Source organism: Linepithema humile, chromosome 2 (genome assembly GCF_040581485.1).
Source record: "Linepithema humile isolate Giens D197 chromosome 2, Lhum_UNIL_v1.0, whole genome shotgun sequence".
Lineage (NCBI taxonomy): Eukaryota > Metazoa > Arthropoda > Insecta > Hymenoptera > Formicidae > Linepithema > Linepithema humile.
The window spans coordinates 24,162,845-24,186,619 of NC_090129.1; the positions used below are offsets into that span (position 1 = coordinate 24,162,845).

At 31.5% G+C, this 23,775-nt stretch overlaps 2 protein-coding genes across 7 annotated transcripts; both read right to left on the minus strand.

Moving 5' to 3' along the window:
* Positions 1-421: 421 nt before the first annotated feature.
* On the minus strand, positions 422-9,750 carry Lgr3 (Leucine-rich repeat-containing G protein-coupled receptor 3). Of its 6 annotated transcripts, none has more exons than XM_067350285.1 (22): positions 9,681-9,750; positions 7,621-7,740; positions 7,496-7,508; positions 7,191-7,256; positions 7,008-7,110; positions 6,747-6,818; positions 6,618-6,689; positions 6,406-6,549; positions 6,254-6,322; positions 6,114-6,185; positions 5,962-6,030; positions 5,469-5,540; positions 5,147-5,218; positions 4,900-4,971; positions 4,624-4,694; positions 4,307-4,468; positions 3,623-3,768; positions 2,469-2,619; positions 2,113-2,242; positions 1,830-2,020; positions 1,503-1,661; positions 422-1,186 (listed from the first exon to the last, which is right to left on the minus strand). In XM_067350285.1, the coding sequence occupies exons 2-22, from the start codon at positions 7,738-7,740 to the stop codon at positions 1,029-1,031; spliced, it is 2,184 nt and encodes a 727-aa protein (XP_067206386.1). In that variant the 5' UTR covers positions 9,681-9,750; the 3' UTR covers positions 422-1,028. The 6 variants fall into 6 exon arrangements, with proteins under 6 accessions (XP_067206386.1, XP_067206384.1, XP_067206385.1 ...); XM_067350283.1 differs by lacking the exons at positions 7,496-7,508; positions 9,681-9,750 and adding an exon at positions 8,493-9,597 and having other exon boundaries at positions 422-587; positions 1,061-1,186; XM_067350284.1 differs by lacking the exon at positions 9,681-9,750 and adding an exon at positions 8,493-9,597.
* On the minus strand, positions 9,745-19,548 carry hrg (hiiragi). Its single transcript, XM_012359951.2, has 12 exons — positions 19,028-19,548; positions 18,431-18,666; positions 18,110-18,353; positions 17,912-18,016; positions 17,682-17,832; positions 17,399-17,610; positions 16,899-17,196; positions 16,216-16,392; positions 16,030-16,151; positions 15,624-15,791; positions 15,395-15,493; positions 9,745-14,922 (listed from the first exon to the last, which is right to left on the minus strand). Exons 2-12 carry the CDS (start codon positions 18,637-18,639, stop codon positions 14,869-14,871), a joined length of 1,839 nt encoding a protein of 612 aa, XP_012215374.1. The 5' UTR covers positions 18,640-18,666; positions 19,028-19,548; the 3' UTR covers positions 9,745-14,868.
* Positions 19,549-23,775: the final 4,227 nt, after the last annotated feature.

Genomic DNA, 23,775 nt, shown 5'->3' on the forward strand with positions numbered 1-23,775 from the left:
TTTCAAATAATTTACGTAATACAAAAAAGTGGCACTAATTCTTTCGCATAACAAAGCCACGATAGAATATGATCATACATTAAAATCAATTGTAGTTGCGTTTCTGTTTTCATCAGAAAATAATTACAGAAATAATAAGTACAGAAGAAGAAAATAAGTACAGAAAATAATTTATGTACATTTCTGAGCACAATCTTCCCGCGCGTGAGTGAATACTCACGAATATTCCGTTGGGACTTTTACATTCAAATATCTGCATATCGAGATTACTGATGTATGAAACGTGTGAAACAATACATTAAAAAACAAAAGGTGTCTACGTGTCTTTTGCCGTGTACTAACACAAAGAAATAAGAAAATAACAATGGTTTTGTAATGATAAAATTATTTAAATAAGCAATAAGAACTAAAAGAACGCGAGTGTTGGTGTGCGAAAAACAATTTATTGTAAGAATAGAAAATACAACAGAAAAATATGTAAAAGCGTTTCGGTCGGATTTGCGGACCCTCTTCAGTCTAATGATGATGCCGTCCGTTGGGTGGTCACGTGAAAACTTAGCAATATCTTGCTAACAGAATTGGCAAAACTAAAAAATATGAAAGCAGTGCATTTTCTAAAACACACAAGCAACATCATAGATTATATGTTATACCAGGACAAATTTTGTAAAAAAATAGACGAAAAAACATTTGTCGCGAGCAATGAAGCAGCATATAATTATTCTCTATGCTACTATTCTCTATGTCACAGACAATTTTTTCAGAATGAAACATTTACAATTGAAATCAATTCGATTGAATGGAAATTACACAAAGATGCAACTTCATAAAGGTTTTTTGTTTAATCAAGCGATTGGATTTCACTAGCTAGTTTTAAGCTACTCTACTCTGCTGGATATACACATGCTGTGAAGATTTATATATTATTTAAACTACGATCTATTTTGGTTCTACGATGCACGAATATCAGTAATCTATCTAACATTTAATAGAAGCGCGACATGACTAATGAACAAGTTTATTAAATTTTAATCGTGCTTCTCAAACAGAATTTTTTCACCGTTAAAGTCGATAAATAGTGATGTATTATTCTTGTCTTCATCATATTTCGTCCAGATAGATAATGATTGTATCGTGTTTTTATCATTAATCGTGGTTTTATTGGTAGTGGCCGATGACTGTGAATCTGCGATAAAAGGAATGAATGTTTTGTGAGCTTTCGGCAGCAGTATTCGAGCATTATTCATATTGAAAAATTTTCTTTTGCATTTTGCAAATTTAGATAATTGAACATCATATAATATCAGTTAATCAGTTAAACTGAATAATGTTTAACCAATTGTCTTTATTGTTATATAAATTTTTACACATACAGTTTCACGTGTAAATATCCTGCAAATAAATTCTTATAAATTTATACTTACATTAAAATAATTAAAATATTTAAAAATCTATTACAAAATTTATTATGATAGGAAACATAGAAAAAATGTATAACAAACCTTGTCTGGAATATTTCCTCGATATGTAGTTACGCACTTTTCCGCACCAACTCTCATTGAACTTCTCGCGAAATTTCGGCGTGGTAAAAGTATATAACAGCGGATTGATCGCACTATTAACCGGCAGGATAAAAATCACAATCCAAGCGTGCAAATCAGCTGAAAATTTCATCCAGTTATTAGTATTATTTAAATTTAATTAAACAATAAAAGAAAAAGCTTTCGATTTGCGTGCATATTTCAAGCGTTATTAATATTATAGTATCAATATTGTTAATGAAACGAATTGGTAGGAACGCGAAAATATGGATTAGTATTTCTACATACGTGGCACTGGATACTTCATCATTGCGAGAATCTTTAACGCTATAATCGGCGCCCAACATGCCGCATCTGTTAACACGATTAGAAAAAATCTGAAAGCAAATTCGGAATCGCCGATCGACAACGGTGTGGCGTGGCGCGTTCTCCAGATGCTGGCGAACATAGCGGTATAAACGTAAGCGATAATCATCAATCTGCAAATAAATGCAATGATAGCTTTGAAAATTCTCTTCTAATATCAGAACAACCATGAAATGAGACTCTATCAAGCTCGTATGCGATTTACCCTAAAAGATTAAGTCCCAGAAAGATAAAGGCTGAATATTCCCAGCCTATCAGATATGGATCGTCTATGTGTAGAGGAAAGCACATCCCATTGACACCGTAGAATCTCGTGCTGTTTCTCCAATGGATAACTTTGAATCCAGATAAGATAATCAATTGATTACGAAAGAGAAATATTTTCTCATAAAAAAATTTTCAAGTTTCTTAAAATGGTGTATTTTTCAGCTCAAAAACATATACGTAATATTCGAAAATTTTGGAGATTTTTCGCAATAATGAATAATATATTTTATAAAATTTCAAATTTAAATTGAATTGAAAATTAGATGAGAAAAATGTTGTTTCGCGGAAACAAACCTGGCACAAGAGCAAGGATAAATCCAACAATCCAGATGACGATCATCGACGAACGCGCAGCTTGAGATGTCATCGCTTGATGACGTTTTAAAGGAGCTGCGATTAGAATGAATCGCTCCACGGACATGAATGATAGAATAAGCACGGAGACCTTGCCAAAAAGTTTAAAATAATCTATTAAATTTCTTTAATTTTGTGACATGCCACTTTTTAAATTTATGCTAACTTTAATTTATATTTAACTGTAATATGTACATTATATTATATATTTAAACAGAAAGAAAGATAAATTAAAATCTTCTGAAGAAAGTTAATTTAAAAAAATACTGCATTTAAAAAATTCATTTATTTATATTATTAAAATCTTTTCAACAAGCTAAATATATATTAATAAAATCGTAAAAATTATGTATCTCGATTTTTTCAGCGTCCAAATTTTGTTAAGTACTAGAACAATACAGGCGCGCGCTGCGCGCGCGCACTTATTATAGTAATTTAATAATGAGGAAATCTAAATACTTAGATAAAATTTTTTTATTTTAAATAACCGTCAAAATAACCTTCGCTATCAAGCTATCAAACTATGGTTGCGTTCCCATTTCGTCTCACACAGTGCAGTATCCAGTGGCCGCCATTTTGCTGAATACTGCACTGAAGAAGCATTTTGGTAATTGGGACAAAGTGATTTGGTTCCCATTACCAAATATTTGGTAATGGGGACGATGTGATTTGGTAATAATTACCAAATATTTATACCACAATGGATTATGATCGATCCAACCATAAAATTATGGTTGGATCTACCACAATGGATCATGGTCGATCCAACTATAAAATTATGGTTGGATCTACCACAATGGATCATGGTCGATCCAACTATAAAATTATGGTTGGATCTACCACAATGGATCATGGTCGATCCAACTATAAAATTATGGTTGGATCTACCACAATGGATTATGGTCGATCCAACTATAAAATTATGGTTAATTCAACCATAATCCATTATGGTTGAATTAACCATAATTTTATAGTTTAATATAAAAATATTTATATTAAATCACTATAAGTGCGCGCGCGTAGCATGCGCCTGTATTGTTCTAGTTAGTATAAATTGAGAATTGCGAAGTTCAGAGAGGTGTTAATATGCATACCTCAGATGATGTCATAGCTAATGCTCCTAAAAGTGTGCAGAACCATGAGGACATCCACGTACTTGCTTCTTGTTTGTAGTTATCGCGGAACCTCGCGTCTTCTATAGCGATTATGAAGAGATATATTCCCATCAACATGTCGGATACTGTAAAAGGATTACATGACTTTACCGCTTTATGATTTATAGTGAATCTAACATTAATATTCCCGATCGATTATCCCGTTGCGCTTTGTTATGAACCGCAACGATAACTCACGTGTACTTCATGATTCGATAGATATTACGAATCATTTGAATAGGGATTATTCATGTCGTTGTTATCTCATGTCCATGTATGTAACAATTTTACATACATGAGATCTAAAGCAGTATGCAATTTATGACCAGCTAACAATAAGTTTTTCAGATTTCTACTAAAATTTTGATAAGCTCGAAACATATATGTATATTATCGAAAATAAGATTGAATATTAAAAGTACTTACGTCTCAAGAATCATAAAATATCAAAATACAAAATTATTACCTATGCTTATATTCTTATATAATTATTTTTATGTCATTTCAAACTTATTTTTCTTTTCTTTTTTAATTTCCAAGGCATTTAATTTTCAAAAAATATAAAAAACTGATTTATTTTCTCACAACATTTTCGATTCTATTAAAAAAATTTTATACAATTACCTGCAAGATTTCTGATAATAATACTCAAAACACGGTTCTCATCCTTGACGACAAATCTTTCCCATAGAACGAGGCTATTTCCAAGACAAGTAACACAAGATATACTCCAAACAGCAGCCCTTAACAGAGGTTTGCCCAGCAAATGAGACATGGATGACACGCCTTGAGAAAACAAGAGAAAAAAGAAAGGAAGAGAAAGAGAGACGATAAATTATTTCCTTTGTGTTTTATCACATTTGTGATTCAACACTGACTATTAAATTATTTACTGTTATAATTTAAGAAAATTTTATTTAATCGTGATATATTTGTCTTACCATCGCTAGCAGGCCTGCATTTTTGCACTTTCGGTGCGTAAGTCATGCAGTAATGGAATTTCTTAAAATATCTAAAAAAGATGAAATGTTTATATCATTATTTGTTTTAATAAAATGTTAAGCTTAAATGTTATGCATTAAATGTTTTAATAAAATTTTATGTAGCTAAAACTTCCATTCAAAAGCAAAAAATTAATAATTTTTAATTTCTTATTTTTATTTAAGGAAAGAAAAATTATAATGTGTACATTAAATAATCCTGATAAGAAGACATACACGAAATCAAGGTTTGGAAACATGTCGAACGCATTTTTTTTCATATTATCCATGTTTATATCTTCGACACCCCTGAAATTTAATTTATTATATTAATGTATTGATTCAAATTAATAAAAGGTTAAAAAATATTTGTTGTTAATATTAACTTTTTGCTAATATTTATATCTAATAGTATGAATCATTAAATTATAAAAAAATTATTCATCTGTTTTTAGAGATAAAGAAGAAGAGATATGCAACTTACAGAGAACGAAGATTTTTCAGCGGATTAAAGAGCGTCATTGGTAACTCAGCGATAGGATTGTAACCGATTAATCTAGAAGGACGAGATTACATTATACGCTTTGTCATAGTAATGAATCTTATTTTCAAACATCTAGTTTGCACGTACAAGCTTAAATTATATCCGATTGCTCGGATACGTGACGTTCTCGCTGTTTCTCATGAACAAATCTTTAGTAGTAAATACTATCTAAATAGACTTTAAGCACGTACCTAATTTAAACATTTAGCTGAGACTGATTATCACGCGAATTGTATTACAACACGAATATTTGCATACTTACAGCTTCGACAGATTATTCACAGGTTGAAACACGTTTGACGGTATCGTAATTATTTTGTTGTGGGCCAAATTACTGAAACAAGACCGAGCTTCAACAATGTTCGTTAACATTCAATCGATTCATTAGATGTATCAAGTAATATAAAATTTGCTATTATAATTGCATTGAGATAATATAATTTTTAGCTTCTAACAATATTTGTAAATTATTCATACAATATCCAATAATTTTTAAGTTTTAGGTAGATATGCAAGTTGAAATTTTGTATAAAAATGAACAATAAGAAAATTAATCGCCGTATTTCATTAAATGTGTATTTTTAAGATAATGTTGAAAAAACCATAAAGATATCTCACAGGAAAATCGATCGCACGACTTGACGTAATGATATTGCATATAATGTGATGCATTTTATCCCAATGTGATCTGTGCAATAATCGAAGACTGGTACTATTAATACAAAATCGAGTCTCATCGATATTTATGTACTTACAGTTCAACAAGTTGTAAGTTTCGGAACGCATGCTCATCGATGTTGCTTATGCTATTGTTCTCCATACTCCTGAATCATCATTGCATCGTTAGTTCTCATGAATCTTATTAAGAATGACAGTAATCGCTTCCGTAATCTACTTATGTACGTACAGTGATTTCAAACCGGAGCACCCGGCGAATAAATCTTCCGTTATTGATTCGAAGCGGTTTTCATCCAAGATTCTAAAATGCGATTTTTAAAAATAAAATAGACATGTGTATATTTTTTGTTTTAAGCAATATAGGCTTACATTTCTGTCAATGCTGGTAATCGTGGCAGCTTCAAGGCTGATGTCGTCAACATGTTTTTACTCAGATCTCTGTTTATAAATTAAACAAGATTAATATATACGTATTAACGCTTTTTCGAGTATATAATCTAATGATTTTACATATAACTTACATCAAATAAGTAGTAGTGCTATTTTCTAAGTCAGAAAAATCTGCCATTATAATTCTATTTTGATTCAATCTCAGAGTTTCTAATTTATCCAATCCTATTAAATGTCCAGGCTGTATCTTGCTGATTCTATTGTTTGTGAGAACTCTGTACAGAAAAACGAGTTTCGGGAAAATTGTGCATGTCAGTTATATTAATAAAATACATGTACTCACAACCAAAATAGCTCAGTTTGATGAACAAATGCCCTCTTTTTTAATTCAATTATATTGTTATTATCGAGAAATCTAAAATTGTAAAAGCTTTATAAGAATTTATAAAAATTTACAATAAGGAAAACTTACAGTGAACGTATCTGTGGATATTTTAATAACGCATTATGGTGTAAGCGCATTAATGAATTTCCGGTTAAAATTCTGCAAAAAATGATACTTAATATTAAATACTGTCAACATTAAGAATATTTATTGATTTATTGTTACTCATTTTTGTAATTTCATCGAAATCAATTATTCTAATTATTATGATTTTTTTCTGTTACTTAATATTTAATTATTATATTTATTATATATAAAAATGTAGTAAGATTTTTCTGTAAAACATACATCTGTGTGATGTTTGATGATAAGTTCTGAGGTATATTGGTATAATTCGTACATGTTACAGAACATGTATCGTAAATGCATCTGCCTGGAGCATCAAACGCATCTGTAGTAAAAAAATTCGAAATATTTTAGAATTAAGCAAATGTTACTCAAATTTATTTATTATGTATTTTATGCTATTACCGCAATTCGTAAAGTTTCCCCAATCTCTAGGTTGCATAAACCATTCCCAAGTTCCATGTATGTCAACTGTGCCGCAAAATGATCGATTAGAGTTAAAATTATAGAAATCTTTGGAAATATAGAAATCAAACTTTTCTTTTTCTTTAATTATATTATTATAATTGAAACAAATAAAAACTGATGTTGAGTTAAAATTTTTTCTCGTAAAAATTAACACATATTATCTTTGTTAATATTCACGAAATAATAAACAATAAGATTTTTATACAAAATAAAGTTTTCTAGTAGAATAAAAAATGTAATACACTTAGCCATTAGCTGAAAGAGAAAAATTATAAATTGATTTAAATAAAAACTAAAATGGATGTATAACAGAACGTATCTTAAATATAAGTAAATAAAGTAATTTTAAATAAAATTTGAAACACACAGCAATTTGTTGTGAATTCATCGTCATAATATGGACAATCCAATATTCCATTACACCAGTCACGTTGTGGTACGCATTTGGTGCTATTTTGACAAAGGAATGAACCGACAGGACACGCATCTAAAATATATATAAAAATATCTTAGACTGTGACTATTTTTATCATATTTTTCAATAAGCTTATAAAATTGTGAATTATTCTATCTTCAAAATTTATACAATTAACATGACGCATAAAGCTGATGATTAATTATTTTGTGTTTTTATTTTGTAGAAGCAATATAATAATTTAACAGTATCGCGTCATAACTTATCGTATTTTATCTCATACAAACAATTTGTACGTGCTAAAGAATAGAAAGTAGCTACTTAGTAATCTGCATACTCGTCACATTCAATCATTTATAATTCGCTACATCGTGAAAAATTTCCAGAAAAAAATATAGCGTATAGTAAACACAACTAGAGATTTTATGCAAGTAAACTTTTTCTTTTTGGTTCTTTTATCTTTGATAAATATAATAAAGTGAATGAGAATGTTTTTTAAATAGAAAGATATACGTTTTGAAGTTTGAAGATATAGATTTTAAAGTAATTAGAATTAAAGTAATTAGAATTATTTTAATTATTTTAAAGTAAATTTTAAAGTAATTAGTATTAACAATATTTACGTAATTTAGAAATTTTTATTTTTATAATACTCATATTTTTTTTAAATTTATTGATTTTACAATATTTTGTAAAAATCACAAGAATCACAATCAGTCTCATAATCAGCAATATTAACACATTAAATTCTTTCCAAACAAAAAATACACAATTTGCTTGATTCATTATGAATAAAATGATTCATTGCACAAATTTACTCATACCTTGATTGAAATAATACACGAGTCCAGAAAGCAGGCAAAGGAACGTGATTAATGATGCACCGACAAAACCAATATGTTTATATCTCATATTTTAATATTTTTTCTTTACTTTTTTATCACGTTTAATTATATTTTTCTTTTTAATATTTGGGTTATAATTATATTCTTAAACTTCAGAGAAAAATTGAAACTTTTTGGATTACTGCATTAAAGATTCCATATGTGCTATGGAACTGGTCGTCAGCACACAGGACACTAACTGTATGATACTAGTTGCATCCGTTTGCTCAGAGTTTAAGCTCCAACATGTCGCACACGCGCTCTTCGCCGACTTTAAAGGAGCTCTTTTCTTCATATGTATTCCTTTCAATCTTCCGATCAATTATCTTGCTAGTCTATTATCACATAAGTATAAGCATCATATAAAATTTATCATAAATGCTGCAAATTTTTTAATTTTTTGTATATCTTCTATATCATAGACGTAACATTCTAATATCATGATATAATAGTGTATAGTTTTCACAAAAATTAAATTTTTTAAATTAATATAGTGATAAAAAAGCAACATAATTATTAATCATGATTTGCTGATCACGAAATTAGAAAATTGAATAAGATAAGAATTATTTATTTATATTTCTTTCAATGCGTTTTTTGAAATGGCCTTAAAATAAAAATAGCACAACTATAATTATGTACAACCATGATTTTAACGCTGAATTGTATTAGTTCAAAAATGCGAGTAAAATTTTAGAGATAGCTGTAGCTTGCAGGAGAAAACAAAATATTTACGATATCAAAAGTGATGAGAAACATCTCTTCTATTCTTTCAAGTAAATGATTTTGAAATATTTATAAGGATTTAAAGATTACAAATTTGTTTTTTAATGTAACTTAGAAATATAATAACGTACGGTAAGTTACACAATACTTACCATAACTCGCTTGATAATAATTATTGACAATTGACAAGGATAACTAAGATTGTCGTTCGAACAGAAAATCAATGGAACATCAAAGGTCAATTTATATCATAATTGATCGCAGATAGATCGCAATACTCAGTAGTTATAAATTGTCATTGGAGGATGATAGATAGGATGTTTGAGAGAAAGAGATCTTGTCAAACGCGGCAAGACGAGACGATCATGTTCAGAATTGAAAAGAAAAAAAACATTCACTTACACATTTGCATACTCAAACGAAATCTTGAATCGTTTCGCCTTAACGTCATCGACGGCAAGTTCCATTTTGGCTGAAGGAGTTAAAAGAAAAATTTATTTCCGTTTATTTAGGAAAGATACAGAGTGTACAGTGATTAAGGATACAAATTATGCATGTTCTTACTTGTTTGTTTTACGCTATTGCCAATTATGGGCGCGCGGCGAACCGGTAATTATTACGCGCACTTGCTTACAGCATTCACGATTATGCAAGGATCTACGCATTGACGTCGCGAAGCGGCCAACACTCGTAAAATGCATTCCGTTTTATGAAATTTCCGCGAGAATATCCAGAAAACAAAATAGCATTCTTTGGAATGATCGTGAATGCTGACAGCGTATCTCGTGGATGTATCGTGAAATCGTTAAGCGCGATTGCTTGCAGGAGTGTCACGTTCATTACATGTACGATCGAAATGCGTTAAACGTAATTTATCTCACAATATCAGATAATTTTTAAAATCAATATACAGCTTCGTTCTGCAAAAAACCGCAGTTATTTGTTCATAAAAACTCCCGTATATGCGTACTGAGAGTAATCGAATTCATCATCTTCTGTCTTTTACAATAATCTTCGATACAAGACGTGAGATCCTAAAACGCGATCCGCGCGAGAGAATCTTGTGCGCACTGAGTCCGCACTTTCCGCGACATGAATTTTCACGTCTAGTTTCTCCTTCAGCTTATTTCCCGTTTTTGTTTCCTCTCCCCTTTTTTCACATATAATAAAAGGTAGGATTGTGGGTCAGAGATAGCGATCCCCCCCTTTCCTGTTATCCCCTTGCCTTAATATCGAAATTGCAAGATGCCCACGTCGGCCAACGGTGGTGGTTTTCAGGAGAGGGAGAGGCTACGTGGAAATTGAGAATGTGTGCTACAGACATGTCTAGCTATTTTTCGAGAGACAGAGAGGTACGAATCGAACGCGTGACAGCCTCGAATCAATAAAGGAGCGACGATAAGGTATGGCGCACAAGTGTAACATTGATGTTCACTGCTCGGGGATCCTCGGCCTTTAATTCGCCGACGGTACACCCCGTGTTTCTGCTAGTAATCGCGATAACAACGGCCTATATTCTTATCGCGTGTCTAAATTGTCGTTTAAGCTATGCAATGTGTACAGTTTCTTTAGAACTTAGAAGATAGCGAGTTATTAACATCAGAAATGTACGTGGAGATGATTAGTGAGCGACAATAAGTGAGCTATGCAATAAAAATCGATACCGAATGTGGCGAAAGAGATCTGTATGACGAGTGCGAGTGTCATGGCGTTTGTAATCGAGAATCGTCCGATATGGCGTTCTTGGTCGTATGAGATTAAAATAACATGGAAGAGCAATTCTCGTTTATAGAATAAAGAAAAGAGACTGACTGTGAAGCATGTGACAATAATAGTGACAAAAATTTCATTATAATAATAACACTAATAATAGTAGTAATAATAATCATAATAATTGTGAATACGATAAATGCCACGCGATGGCATACGGAGAACTTAAAGAAAAAAATAAAAGGAAAAAAAAAAAGATTCAGAAGACTTGAGAAACTACATTGTTTCAAAGTCTATAGATAAAAAAAGTTTCATCAAGATTTTTATAAATTTTCGCATGTTTATTTTATCACAATGAGATTCTTGTTCGATAATTCTCAAAAAATCTCACATGACGTAGTTATGCTTAGTATATGAATAATGAACATGAATGAAAGTGTGCAAAAGAATTATTTGACAAAATAAATATCATTTATAACAGCGTTAGTATCTTTCTTATATTTCATTACGTTATTCAAAATATGTAGTTGCAATGTACTTAATTAATCGACATTATTTTTTAACTAAAAAATGATTCTATTTTGATGAAAAAAAAGAAAAAAAAAGAACACGCGCAAGAAAATAATTACGTATTGCACCGTGATTAATATGGTTTGCAAACTTAATCATTCTATACTAAAAACATACATTATGCGCCACCACAAATTCAATTGTGTATATATGTACAAAATGTCATACTATTTTTAAAGTAAAATTGATGATGAGTATCGAATCTGTTGGAGATAACTATGTAATATACTCTTTTCATTGGTAAAAATGGAAATTTTAAGTGTATCCGCATAAATTTAAAAAACTTTATATCTGAACGTTAACAAGAAAATTATATTCGAATTCTACAAGCAGAATGCTTATTCAATAATGCTTATTCAATAACGTAATAAATAATAGATCTTGTTTATTAAAGTTTTAAAGCTTTATACATTCGTCTGGATCTTCTAATAAAGAATGAATAAAAAAAATGTTTGATAAAGCACAAAAACTAGAGGTATTTTCATTTACAGTACAAAAGACGTTCAATTTTATGATATGTGTTGATGAGCTTTATATTATTAATTCTTTTATATAGAATCAAATATAATCATTAAAAGATTTGTATATATAGATATGATGAATGATATATTTAATTTCGGAAATGTTATTCTGTATGTGATACAATACGTTATATGTTTTTAGAGTAGAAAAAAATATTCAATAGTCTACAAAAAAAATTAATCCCGAAAGAAGATCCTGCGACTGAAAAAGTTTGAAAACCGCTCATTTAAATTAATACCTAAATTAAATCAAATTTGTGTATTTAATTTAAATTTAAAAATTAATTGATTAATTTAAATTTATGCGATATCTTTGAAGATAAATAAATGGACGCGATAATGCAGTTTTATCTTATGTGAGTTCTTGCACAGAACAATATTAATATTTTTCTCTTACTTCTGCATAATTTTATTTTATTCGTGCATTACGAATCAACACATTCTTAGTCAAAATGCACAAATGATTACTAAAAATAAAACATTAATAGAACAATATTTTCCCGTTTCACGTGAAATCTACAAGAGTAATTATGATACCGATTTATTTCAAACTAAATTCATGATTTTATACTATTCCACAGTACCGTGCGATAACAATTAATAACGAATTCGGTTCTGTCATGCATTTTGATCTACCGAACCGAATTTGCTACAAGTTTCACACTTATTCAAAATAATGATTATGTGCTGCGTTACTAGTATTATATCAAGCTAACGTCACACATGGAAATCAAAAGTTGAAGATCAATTAAACTGGCCTAGTTGTTCTCTTGCACGGTACCATAATATACTTCATCAATCTCAGGTATCCGATTCAGGTATAAAATTACAGCGTGAATCCACAAAAAGGCGAAGAAACAAAGCAGCATTGTTATTATTTTTTTTAGTGTGCAGGGAAATGTGTACCCTCCCTGATCAATAAATAAAATGACAAGATAGGCCTTGAAAGGAGTGAAACCTATCACCTCAGCGCATCTACAAATATATATATACAAGTAACGGAATGATTCCTAATCACTGAACATCAAATCATAGCACTTGCAAAGTGTTACAATGCTGTCAAGATTTTCATATTATTCATAAAAATTGATTAATCCCTTAACGCACGGTTTTATCGCACGCCAGTACCGCTTGCCCGAGTTAACTCGGGCTTGCGCGTTGAGGGATTAATAGCCATTAAATTTTACATACAACGTTTTACAATAGATATTCCGCGATGGAGTCAATAATTATATTACTGATTCTGCGAGAAATAGTTCTTATCCTATCTTTCTCAATGCCAATTCCACATATTCTGTATTTTGAACCTTTGACTTGACAAACGTTACTCTGCAAGTACATGATTTTTGCGTACATTATGGTGTTCGCAAGTTTTATTTGCAAATACCAAAGAATGAACATCAAATACCTTGTAGCATACGAGAGAGTGGACATGCCTTTAACACATGAATCGAGACGGTAATAGGAAAGGTTATCGGAATCAGGACCAAGGATCAGAGCTGTAGATTGGGAGCGCAGGCAGATGAACACCTGAAAAAACTCACCAGTTGGTGACAGGTGATTTCAATCATCCAAATGTCAGCCCATTTCTATTTCGTTAAAGCTCTAACTTTGTTTCTGAGCAAAAACTAAAAGTCGGCTCCGTACGAAACTGTTTCACGCAACATATTCGTCAACAAGATAGTCAATGGCCTATTTTGAGATGTTTCATTTCCAAGTCTTTTCTCTTTTTTTTTCTTTTAAAATGACTATTATCTCTACGCGTTCTATGTAAATGAAACATCCTCGGGTTTATGCCAGTGTCAATGATTCTTTTAATGTAGTTATATTATCAATGCAGTTGCATTATAATTGTACGAGAGGTGACACATGAAGCCCACCATTCTATTTCCCTTCATTAATATAAATGGTTTTAAAGCAACTTTATTCTACAACTTGCATTGAAATACCTAATCCTTACAAATAATAGCAATATTTAAGTATCGTGTAAATAATAGTTCATATTTAGTACAAACAGTTAAGACGCTAATGATACAGTACTGTTTGCAAATTTCTAAGAAGGCAGATCACGACATGTGATTTGCGTTAATGAGTAATAAAGTTTATCAGCTACTTACAACTAAATGATACATATATGCATTTTCAAAGCATATTCCACTGTGCATTACAAAAATGCACTTTATATAAGAATATATTTAATTTTTTACTTTTTTTTTCTAACATGCGGAAATATTCGTGAATACGGAAATTTCCATCATGTAATTTTTTTTTTCGATCAGACTATTCCTGCTCGTCATATAAATTACGTAAAATTATGTTGCATCAAGTATTATCAAATCTTAAGTTCTTCTTGTTCAAGCATTTATCGATAAAAAAAAGTGTAATGTAAACAACATATACAAAAGAGAAATATAAAAAGTATGACTAATTTCTAAGCAATAATAAATTGAACTTTTATGGTGGCAAATCCCTTCGTCACAGTGATTATACCCCAATGATATGACATCACAGACACTGGCACAATCGTGTAAAGTTCGTCGTTTTGTTCCCCATTGACTGTCGATGTTTTTTATAAATACTATTATATAGCGTATATCTCACATAAACACACACAATCTATCGATTGACTCCACCTGGATAGCTTCCTCCATTGCGTGACGCTGTTTTTGCTTTTAAGAAACGAAGGACTTACAGTGGGCAGTGGATGGTTGCGTGAGAAATGTTTACAGTCTAGATGATCCAGAGGAGCATCTGTGGATTGGCATGAGATAGTAATCCCGCAATGGTCATCAAGTGCATACGAATCCCTCCTGCGCTACTGCAGATGCACCGGTAGGTCCTTCCTATAACAAACATACATCACGGAAGAATAAATCGTATTATTAATCATTGTCAATAGAAGGTCGAACACTTTTTAATGCATCTCCGTTGGAATAGACATTGGTAAAGTGTGCACAATTGTTGCCTTCATGTAACAAAAAAGTTATTTAATATTTGATAATTGTTTTTTTTCTTTAATATTAAAATTAATTAATAACCAATGATAGAACATATTGCTATTGTTTCTAACAATAAGTTACATATAGTCAAAACAAGAAAAGATATGTTAACAAATGAATATATACATGTATATTAAATTATATGAAAGCAGATAATTAAAACTATTACGTGTTATTTTTTACCTCGGTTTGGCAAGATATGGAAATAAAAAATATTTTGTAATAAATTCTGATTTTCCACTTACTATTCATTTTCTTATTTAATTATCTAATCTTGTGCTACAAAGATTACTGTTCATTATAAACAATGTCTTACGTCCTTAGTGGTTGATAGATTCTGTTTGTATTCATCCATGCTGCAACCGGAATTGCTATCTTCTCCGCAAGATTGAACCACTAATGATGCATTTTCCGCCTACAAAAGAAATTTTGGAACAGTTGAATGACATAAATATAATGCATTACAGTTTTCCAATTTCACACATCCATGAATTATTTCCATAGATTATTTCTTTCCTCTTCGAGCACTCTGCGTGTATACCTACTTGTTCTTCCGCCTGCTCATTGACTCGCCGTTTCTTTCCATTCGTATCGAGTGCCTGATCCGACAATCTTTTCCTGCTGCTTGTATCGCTTGTATTCCGTGGCGACACACCACCACCAGTACTACCGTTGCCAGCAAGGTTGCCATTCCGATGCACACTACTAGAAATCTGCAATTATGTGGTGAGAATGATTAGACATTTTAAATAATAATTATTCTTCTGAAGTGAAATTTAATTTCACTATAGATGTCTTGTGAAATATTCGATAAATTTTATAATCTCGCGATGTCCTTTTGCGTAATATCTCTTGAAATATCACCTACTAAGAATCTGTTATAAGAATTTTTAATTTAACATCATTGTTAATGTCAACAAAATGCAACTATAAGAATATACTTCGCCATACCCTCTTGTCCTTTTTCAGCAAACTTGCAGATACATAAGTGTGCAAGTCTCTTCGTTTTACATGCTTAGCCTCGATTCCCATCCCTTCCTTCAGCATGTTTATTTGTTCTGCTTGCCTTTCGACTGCAATAAATTCATATATGATTGTATATTCTACACTCTTTGCATAATTTATAATCGAACCTACTTGTTTCCACAAAGGATTTGATATCATATGTGAGGTCAATGTTGAGACTTTCGCTTTTGGCGAATGACAGGCCGATGAACCACATAGAACAGTGCTTGCCTGGTTCGGGATCCAATGGTGGAAATGCTTCAGGATTAACGTGCGCCAAAGTAATATGAGGATTCCTTTCCAATGTACCTGTGTGAAGGGTTGTGATTTCGCCATTTTGGCATCCATAGATTATTAGATAGATTATTGATGTTGCAATATATGAGTTATAGACATAGATATTTATGTAATTTCACCATTATAAGACACAGATTAAAACAGAGACTAATCCACGTAAATTATAACTGCTCCTTATTTTCCTGAAAAATGATTATTTGTTTCAGCTTGTTTCATATCTTTGCTGATTTATAAACTTAATGTTTCTGTAAAATATATTTTAATCTATAACATTAACTACGTGATAAATAATAAAACAGAAAATGATAAAAAAGTAAAAAATACAGGATACTAAATAGTTACAATCTAATTAATTGTTACGGAATTTATTCGAATAAGAATTATGTTTTTACTTTGGCTTCTGCAACATTTAACATTAATTTGTATCTGTATCCTATGGATGTTAAAAGTTAATTGCAACTTTATGAAATAATATACATGCACGTTCCCCATAGATATATTTATGCTCAATCTGTTACCTATTAAGTGTCGAATTTTTGACTCGACAAGGCCGCACCACTCAAGTTGATCTTCCGCGCTTAAACTTCTGGCCAGCAATACAATGTAATGTTTGTATTTGCCGAAAAAGTTTGGTGGCTCGAACAACTTGTCCCACGTTGCTTTACCGATGATGATCTCTTCAGTTATAGTTAGTCCATTTTCAAATGCTTCTTGCATGATGGTTCTGGTCGACACAGACACGTTGAAAGTTGAATTTTGTTGAGGGTATGCTGGCGTGATTATTGGCATCAGATGATATCTGTCAGATACATTTACCTAAAAAAACAGAAATTAAAGAATCTAAATATGAAAAATAGGTAAAATATATTGATTACTAGATTTATTTTTAAATATGTCAATAATGGCAAATAAAAAATCTTATATGTAATTTAAAATTTTGTTACATGTATTATTCTCTTGATATTGGTAAATGCAAGATTTACTTAGAAAATATAAGAATTACTAAAGAAATTCTTACTCTTGGATCCCAAACTGGATAACCGAGATTGACGTTGTCAGGTTGTTTTAATAGTACCGGTTGCGGCCACTTCCATTGAGAAAATACGAGAAAAAATTTTTCTATTAAAGTCGCAGCTACAGCGTTGGGATAAAGTTGACATGTTCGAGCAACCAACATTGCCCAGGACACGCCACCAAGGTAGCCCAACACATTACTGTATATGCCATGTCCTAAAAATAAAAAAGTAAATGTAGACCAGAATGATGTATTATATATTAAGGTTAAAAATGCACAATCTTACGTTTTGCCCATAATTTTATAGCCCTCAAAGCTAATCTAAAATTTTCTATATTAGGTACTAAACGCAATATTTCATCAGTTACTCTACAACCATTGAGACTTCTGACACACTTTTGATCCAGGTTTTTTAGTAGCATGTCATCCCTGAGATCCTATAAATATTAAACATTTATTATAAAACATAAAATTCATAAAGCATTGATTTTGTAGATAAATATCAAATGTTAATACCATTGAATCCGGAATTTCCTTAAGTGTTAATTTTGCGAATAACATGTCAATTTCTATACCATCAAAATTCATTTTTATGACTGGTACAAAGGCTTCTTCCACAGCCTACAATATTAAATAATGTAAAATAAGACAAAATTGTATTTTTAATGTATAAGATATCATGCAAATATTAAAAAAAGTAATTAAATTACATACTCTTAAATCTGTAACTTCTTCTTGCATTTTCAGTAATTCAAAAAAGGATGTAAAATAATCCGATCTGTATATGTGACGTGGCACAACACATAGTGCATCAATATCGGCACCTTTGTGATGCACACCTAATCTATATGAACCAAATGTGTAAATTTTACCACCAACTTGTTCAGCCACATTAGGCGGCATATTTCTAGCTATACTCGTATCTCTTATCCATTGTTTGACCAATGCATTCAGTTTGCTGCAGAAGTAAACAAGTTTTGATATTGATATATTATTATTATTAACAAAATAGTTATGATAACTAATCAAACATACCTTAAAATCTCCATCCTATGATTCAACTCTTCTTCAGATTCGAAAACATTGTAGGGTTTCAGGGCCTCTTTCAATTCGTTGGTTCTGGTAATATCGATAGGTTTAGGTTCCGCTACGCTAATAGCAGATGTCATACCCAGAGTGCGTAAATTCTTATCACTCGATGTAGAGTTTGTATTGGAATTATTATTACTCTGCGTGGGCCACATTGTGATATCCTTTAATTAAGTATGTACCTGTAAACATAGATTTTAATAAAATAAAAATAAAAAATTATATTGTTGATAACATTTATTATAATATAAATATTATTAACAATATAATTTTGTATTATGCTTTTATTGTAGAAAAATGAAATAACCAAAGCTATTGCATAAGAAAATTGCATATCAAAGATACATAATAAACAATTTAAAATAAGTGTGAATAATAACGAGCAAATTTTATTTTAATATATACACATGGTCAATATATGCATTTCAATCAATTAGTCAACAATGATTTAATCTAAAAACAATGGTTTGGTATATGATGCTGAGATTATATGAAAAAAAAGGATAACAAAACATAAGATTGGACAATGCGGAAATATCTTACCGATTGATAATGTTTCGTCAAAGATGCAATAGCATGATAAACAAGATGCACAAGACGGAACAAAGTACTTCGATCGTATAGCCAGGTTATAAAATGCACACGTTAACGCGGCATAGCGTGGTACACTCAATCACACTGGAAGGAAATTCGCACTCTTACGATGAACCGCGCGTCTCGTGGACTATCGTACGGTCGTCTAATAGCACGAGATTTACTCGTAAACAAATTCTGCAGAAACCAAAGGGACATTGAGTTGTGAATGCTGTATCAAATCTCGGTTCGATTACATGCGTCCACGGCGAACGACTCGCGCAGTACCGCAGCAGAACTGCGCTTCTGTTCGTATCAATCGTAGATACGTGAATCAGTCTCGACACACGTTACACTACGTAAATAAATAAGCAACAAGCGTTATTACACGGAAAATAATGGACACGTTTATTCGCATATCCCGTACTACATATACCATCTACAGTATGAACATGGCGTCCCCTGACGGCTCGTTGGTTCGTAACAGCCCGAAAGTATGTGAAGTAGTGAAGAGTAACGTTCGGAAGATCAGCAGCCAGTAATCGCCGAGAGCGATATCTGGTGATATCGAAAGAGATATAAAGTAACTCGAAGACAAAAGACTTTAGTCATATCTAGTGTTATCGCCTACGAATGACTAAGCGGTTAATATGATTTTAACATGTTTCTACAAACATAATATAAAGTTTCTAGAATAGCAATTATATATTCGCAGCGGGCGGTTCGTTCAATATATGCAGTCATTATATGGTTGTGATAATAAAATATCTAATGTGTGAGTCATTATTTTATAATTTCTATTTTAAATCTAACAGTATATTAAGATATTTAAATAATCATTAATTTTAATCAGACTTTCTTTGAAAAAATATAAAAAATGTAACATAGTCACATTCTTACACTGTGTTAAAAATATTTACAAAAACTGGATTTATTAAATTTGAATAAAAAATTAAATCATTTAATAAAATGTTTCTTAAATGTAAATATATTATTCCAGATATTGAATGAGATTATACATAGTTATTACTTCATTTAAAATAATTATTTCTAGTGATTTGCTTATTTATTTATTTGTCACTTGGGAATTGCGTGGTTTACATGCAGAGTGCCCTTTAAATTACTACACAAAATCCACGCAGCAGAAATTTAATTAGGTTTCATATTTTCCATTTTTAATATTAATGGTTCATTTTATTAACTTTTTTCAAATTACAAAACATTCGTTAAAATTATAGATTTTTAAACGCAATTGTTTTTTGTTTTACTAAAAGCGATTAATATTCACAATTTTTTATTGCAAATATTAAACGCTCTGAATGCGGAAATTATCGTTTAATTATTTTTTATTATAATTCAGAGATTATTGTTGATTAAATAAAATTTGAGAAAGTTTGGTGAAATCAATTGTAACCCACACACAGCATGTATACTTATCTGGGGGACGTTCGGAAGACATTCCGAAGATATCGTATCTTTCAAAGATATCTTGGGGATGTCTTCTGAACGTCTTTTGGATATGTGTGCTGTGTGGGAAAGATCTCGCAGCTAAATCTTACAATAAAATTCTATTACACTGAAATCCACTTTTGAAGTTATTTAAGAAATAAAATCTTTTAATCCAATAGCAATTATATATTCACAGCGAGCGGTTCACTGACGGTTCATTATACGATTGTGATAATAAAACAACCAATGTATAAGTTATTATTCCATTTATAATAGAATTAATAATATTAATAATAAATTTTTATATTAATTATAAATTGTAAAATATTTTGTCATCAAGAAATTCGCTGTAACTAAACTATATCTGGCGCGAACGCGTATCACTGAATTGCTCTGGAAATGACATAATTTCACCGGAAATTTTGTTATGCTGGCTCGGCTAACATTTTTTTGCACCTTCAAGGCAAGAAGGCCGCCGCTGGAAAGAGAGGAAGAAAACAAGGTAAGCGCGCGGAGCTCGAGTTTCATTTGCGGCTGGAAGTCTAGGCGCAGCTTACTCGGGGGAACATTTGAGCCGAGTACTTGCTATCTACCGCTAAATTAGCGCCGGAATTAATCTCCATCTACTCTCATGCTTCGCGTGCCCGTGTGGTCTCCGGCGAACCATATAACTCCGATGAATATCATATAATTTCGTATGTGTTGTAACATAACGTAATAATCCACGCAGCATGCATATCCGGGGGAACGTTCGGGGGACATTCCGAAGATATCGTATCTCTCAAAGATATGATTGCATATTAATGAACCAGTAAAACTAGAACAGCCACCCACACAGCACACATATCCAAAAGACGTCCAGAAGACATCCCGAAGGTATTCTTGAGAGATACGATATCTTCGGGATGTCCCCCGAACGTCCTCCGAATATGCATGCTGTGTGGAAAAGCGATTGACATACCGACTACAAGAATGTTAGAATAACAAGATAACAATAATAGGAAATTTTTGTGTAATTTTCAAATATATCTCATTTTAAGTCTTATAGTTATCTAATCGTAAATTATAATGGCTAGCTTTACTAGTTTTACCGGTTCATTAATATGCAATCATTCTCTCTTACCTCAACCATTCTATCAATCTTACTTTGGTAATTTATCAAATAATTTAAAGATTTTTCAAGTAATTAAGTAATTTGGCCATTTGTTAAATAATTTAGCAATTTAAATTCTTCATGTCTTGACTTTTTCTAAATTTGACATATAATTTTTTTGAGAGGTCAACAAAGAATTTTAATCAAGCACGATTAGTTTTGATGCCGAAATCGATTAAACATTCTTTGTGGCATTATTTGTTCTTCATCTAAATTTATGACATAGATTTATAGGTTCTTGTTTATGTTTTCTCGCCGTCTCGTTTAACCGGCACCAACTTGTACGGTTTTTCCTTCGTCTACATCACCCGGGAAATCACGGCTATAACGAAAGCCTGTGAAATTAAACGTCTTTGAGCCGTACGCTTCGGGATCGTGAACGGTGATTGGACTTCGTCGTAACTGTTCATCCTAAACGATTTAATGATTCTCTGCAGATCACGTTCTAGATCAAAATCAAATCAAGATATGTGCCAATGTGATAAAAAATAAATCGAATCTCAGAGCTAAAAATTTAATGTAATTTGTCAAAAAGGAAATTGATCTTTGACCGAATCTATATTATTAAAAATATCTTTTTTTAACAAGTTAATAATTTATCGTGGACTGACGTTGCCCGACTGACGTTGACGATAATTTTTTGAATTAAAAAATCAAAATATATGTTGATTTAATGCAGACAAAATTTGCTCTACTGCAAAGACTTTAAAATTATTACTGAAAATCCACTCAAAAGATACAGATATTAAAGGTTAAGATACTCTAAGATATGCAATATCGTAGCAATATCTGTTTTTTTTTAATAAGTTAATATTTGATGTTGTTTGCGTTTTAAAATTTATAATGTATATTATAAGAGAAACGCCTGATCGGAGCTCAAAGTTGCGAATTTAATATTCGCGACATGATGCGGGTGATCGCTTCTTGCGTCAACAAGGAATTATTGGCAACGGCCGCATTGGGCTTTTTCCGATCTCTTTCCTGCATATGTGTACTATGTGCTTTGCGTGCTCCGTAAATAACCGGAATTTGATTGTGCGCTACTGCGTGATTCAATAGCGTATCGAGCTGTGAATAAATACGCTCTTTGCGATTGCAAAAAGCGCTGGTGAAATGCGACAAGATCCAATAATTTCCGACGCAATATTGTATATTGCATCTTGCATTTCTCTGTTGTATCTCATCCGGAAAACAATGTCCTATCTATATACGGGCTCAGTTTTTCAACCAGAATCAGCTTCAATACTAATTCTGAATACATTTCTCACGTACAGTATCACTATATTGTTTTTCTTTTAATCATTTTATTTAATTTGTGTGAAAGATAATGCGTTTAATTTATTGCATTATTTTTCTATATTAATCCTAATTAGTTTCAGCAGTTTGTAAATACACAAAGTTATGATAAAAAAACCTTCAAAAACAAAACTAAAAAAATAAAAGTAAATAGTAAAAATAGAATTTGTGTTCTCTACCATATTTTTTCAACAAATTTTTTATTCATTTTACTTATTACTCATCTTAATTAGCTTAACAACTTCATGAAACTGTACTAACACGGCACTCCTCGCGAGCGATATGTGTTGAAAGGCACGAGTAAGTTTCCTGTAGCAAAAACAGACTTCAATGCTATCGTTTCGGCATCGTCATATAGCGCTTCTATTCGGTATACGAACCAACGTGAGAAAAGATAGAACAAAGGCGAAATCGAATTGGAGTTTCCGACCAATTCGTGTTCTCTTCACCCTTTTCTGTTACCGCTCCACCCTCGCCTCACGGATGGAGTAGTCAACTTTTTTCTTAGCGCGATGCATTGGGATAGGTAACAGATAGTTGGATTCAGTTAAGACTCTATTTTTCAATTTCCTCCTTCAGCGTTCTTTCTGTTACTGTCCTCGGGATGAATCCTTCTTCGATTACCGTAAGGTCGTTGAACAGTGGTGTAAACTGCCCTCTTTTATAAATGTTTTCGTACACGTATCGCGCGACAGAATACTACGTACGATTTTTCAAAGTTAGAAAAGATTTTTCACAGTACCAATCGCTATAAGCTTCTTACTGCGGACACGAGGATTATCCTCTTCGGTCAAGCTTCCGTAAAATATTTCTCAAATAT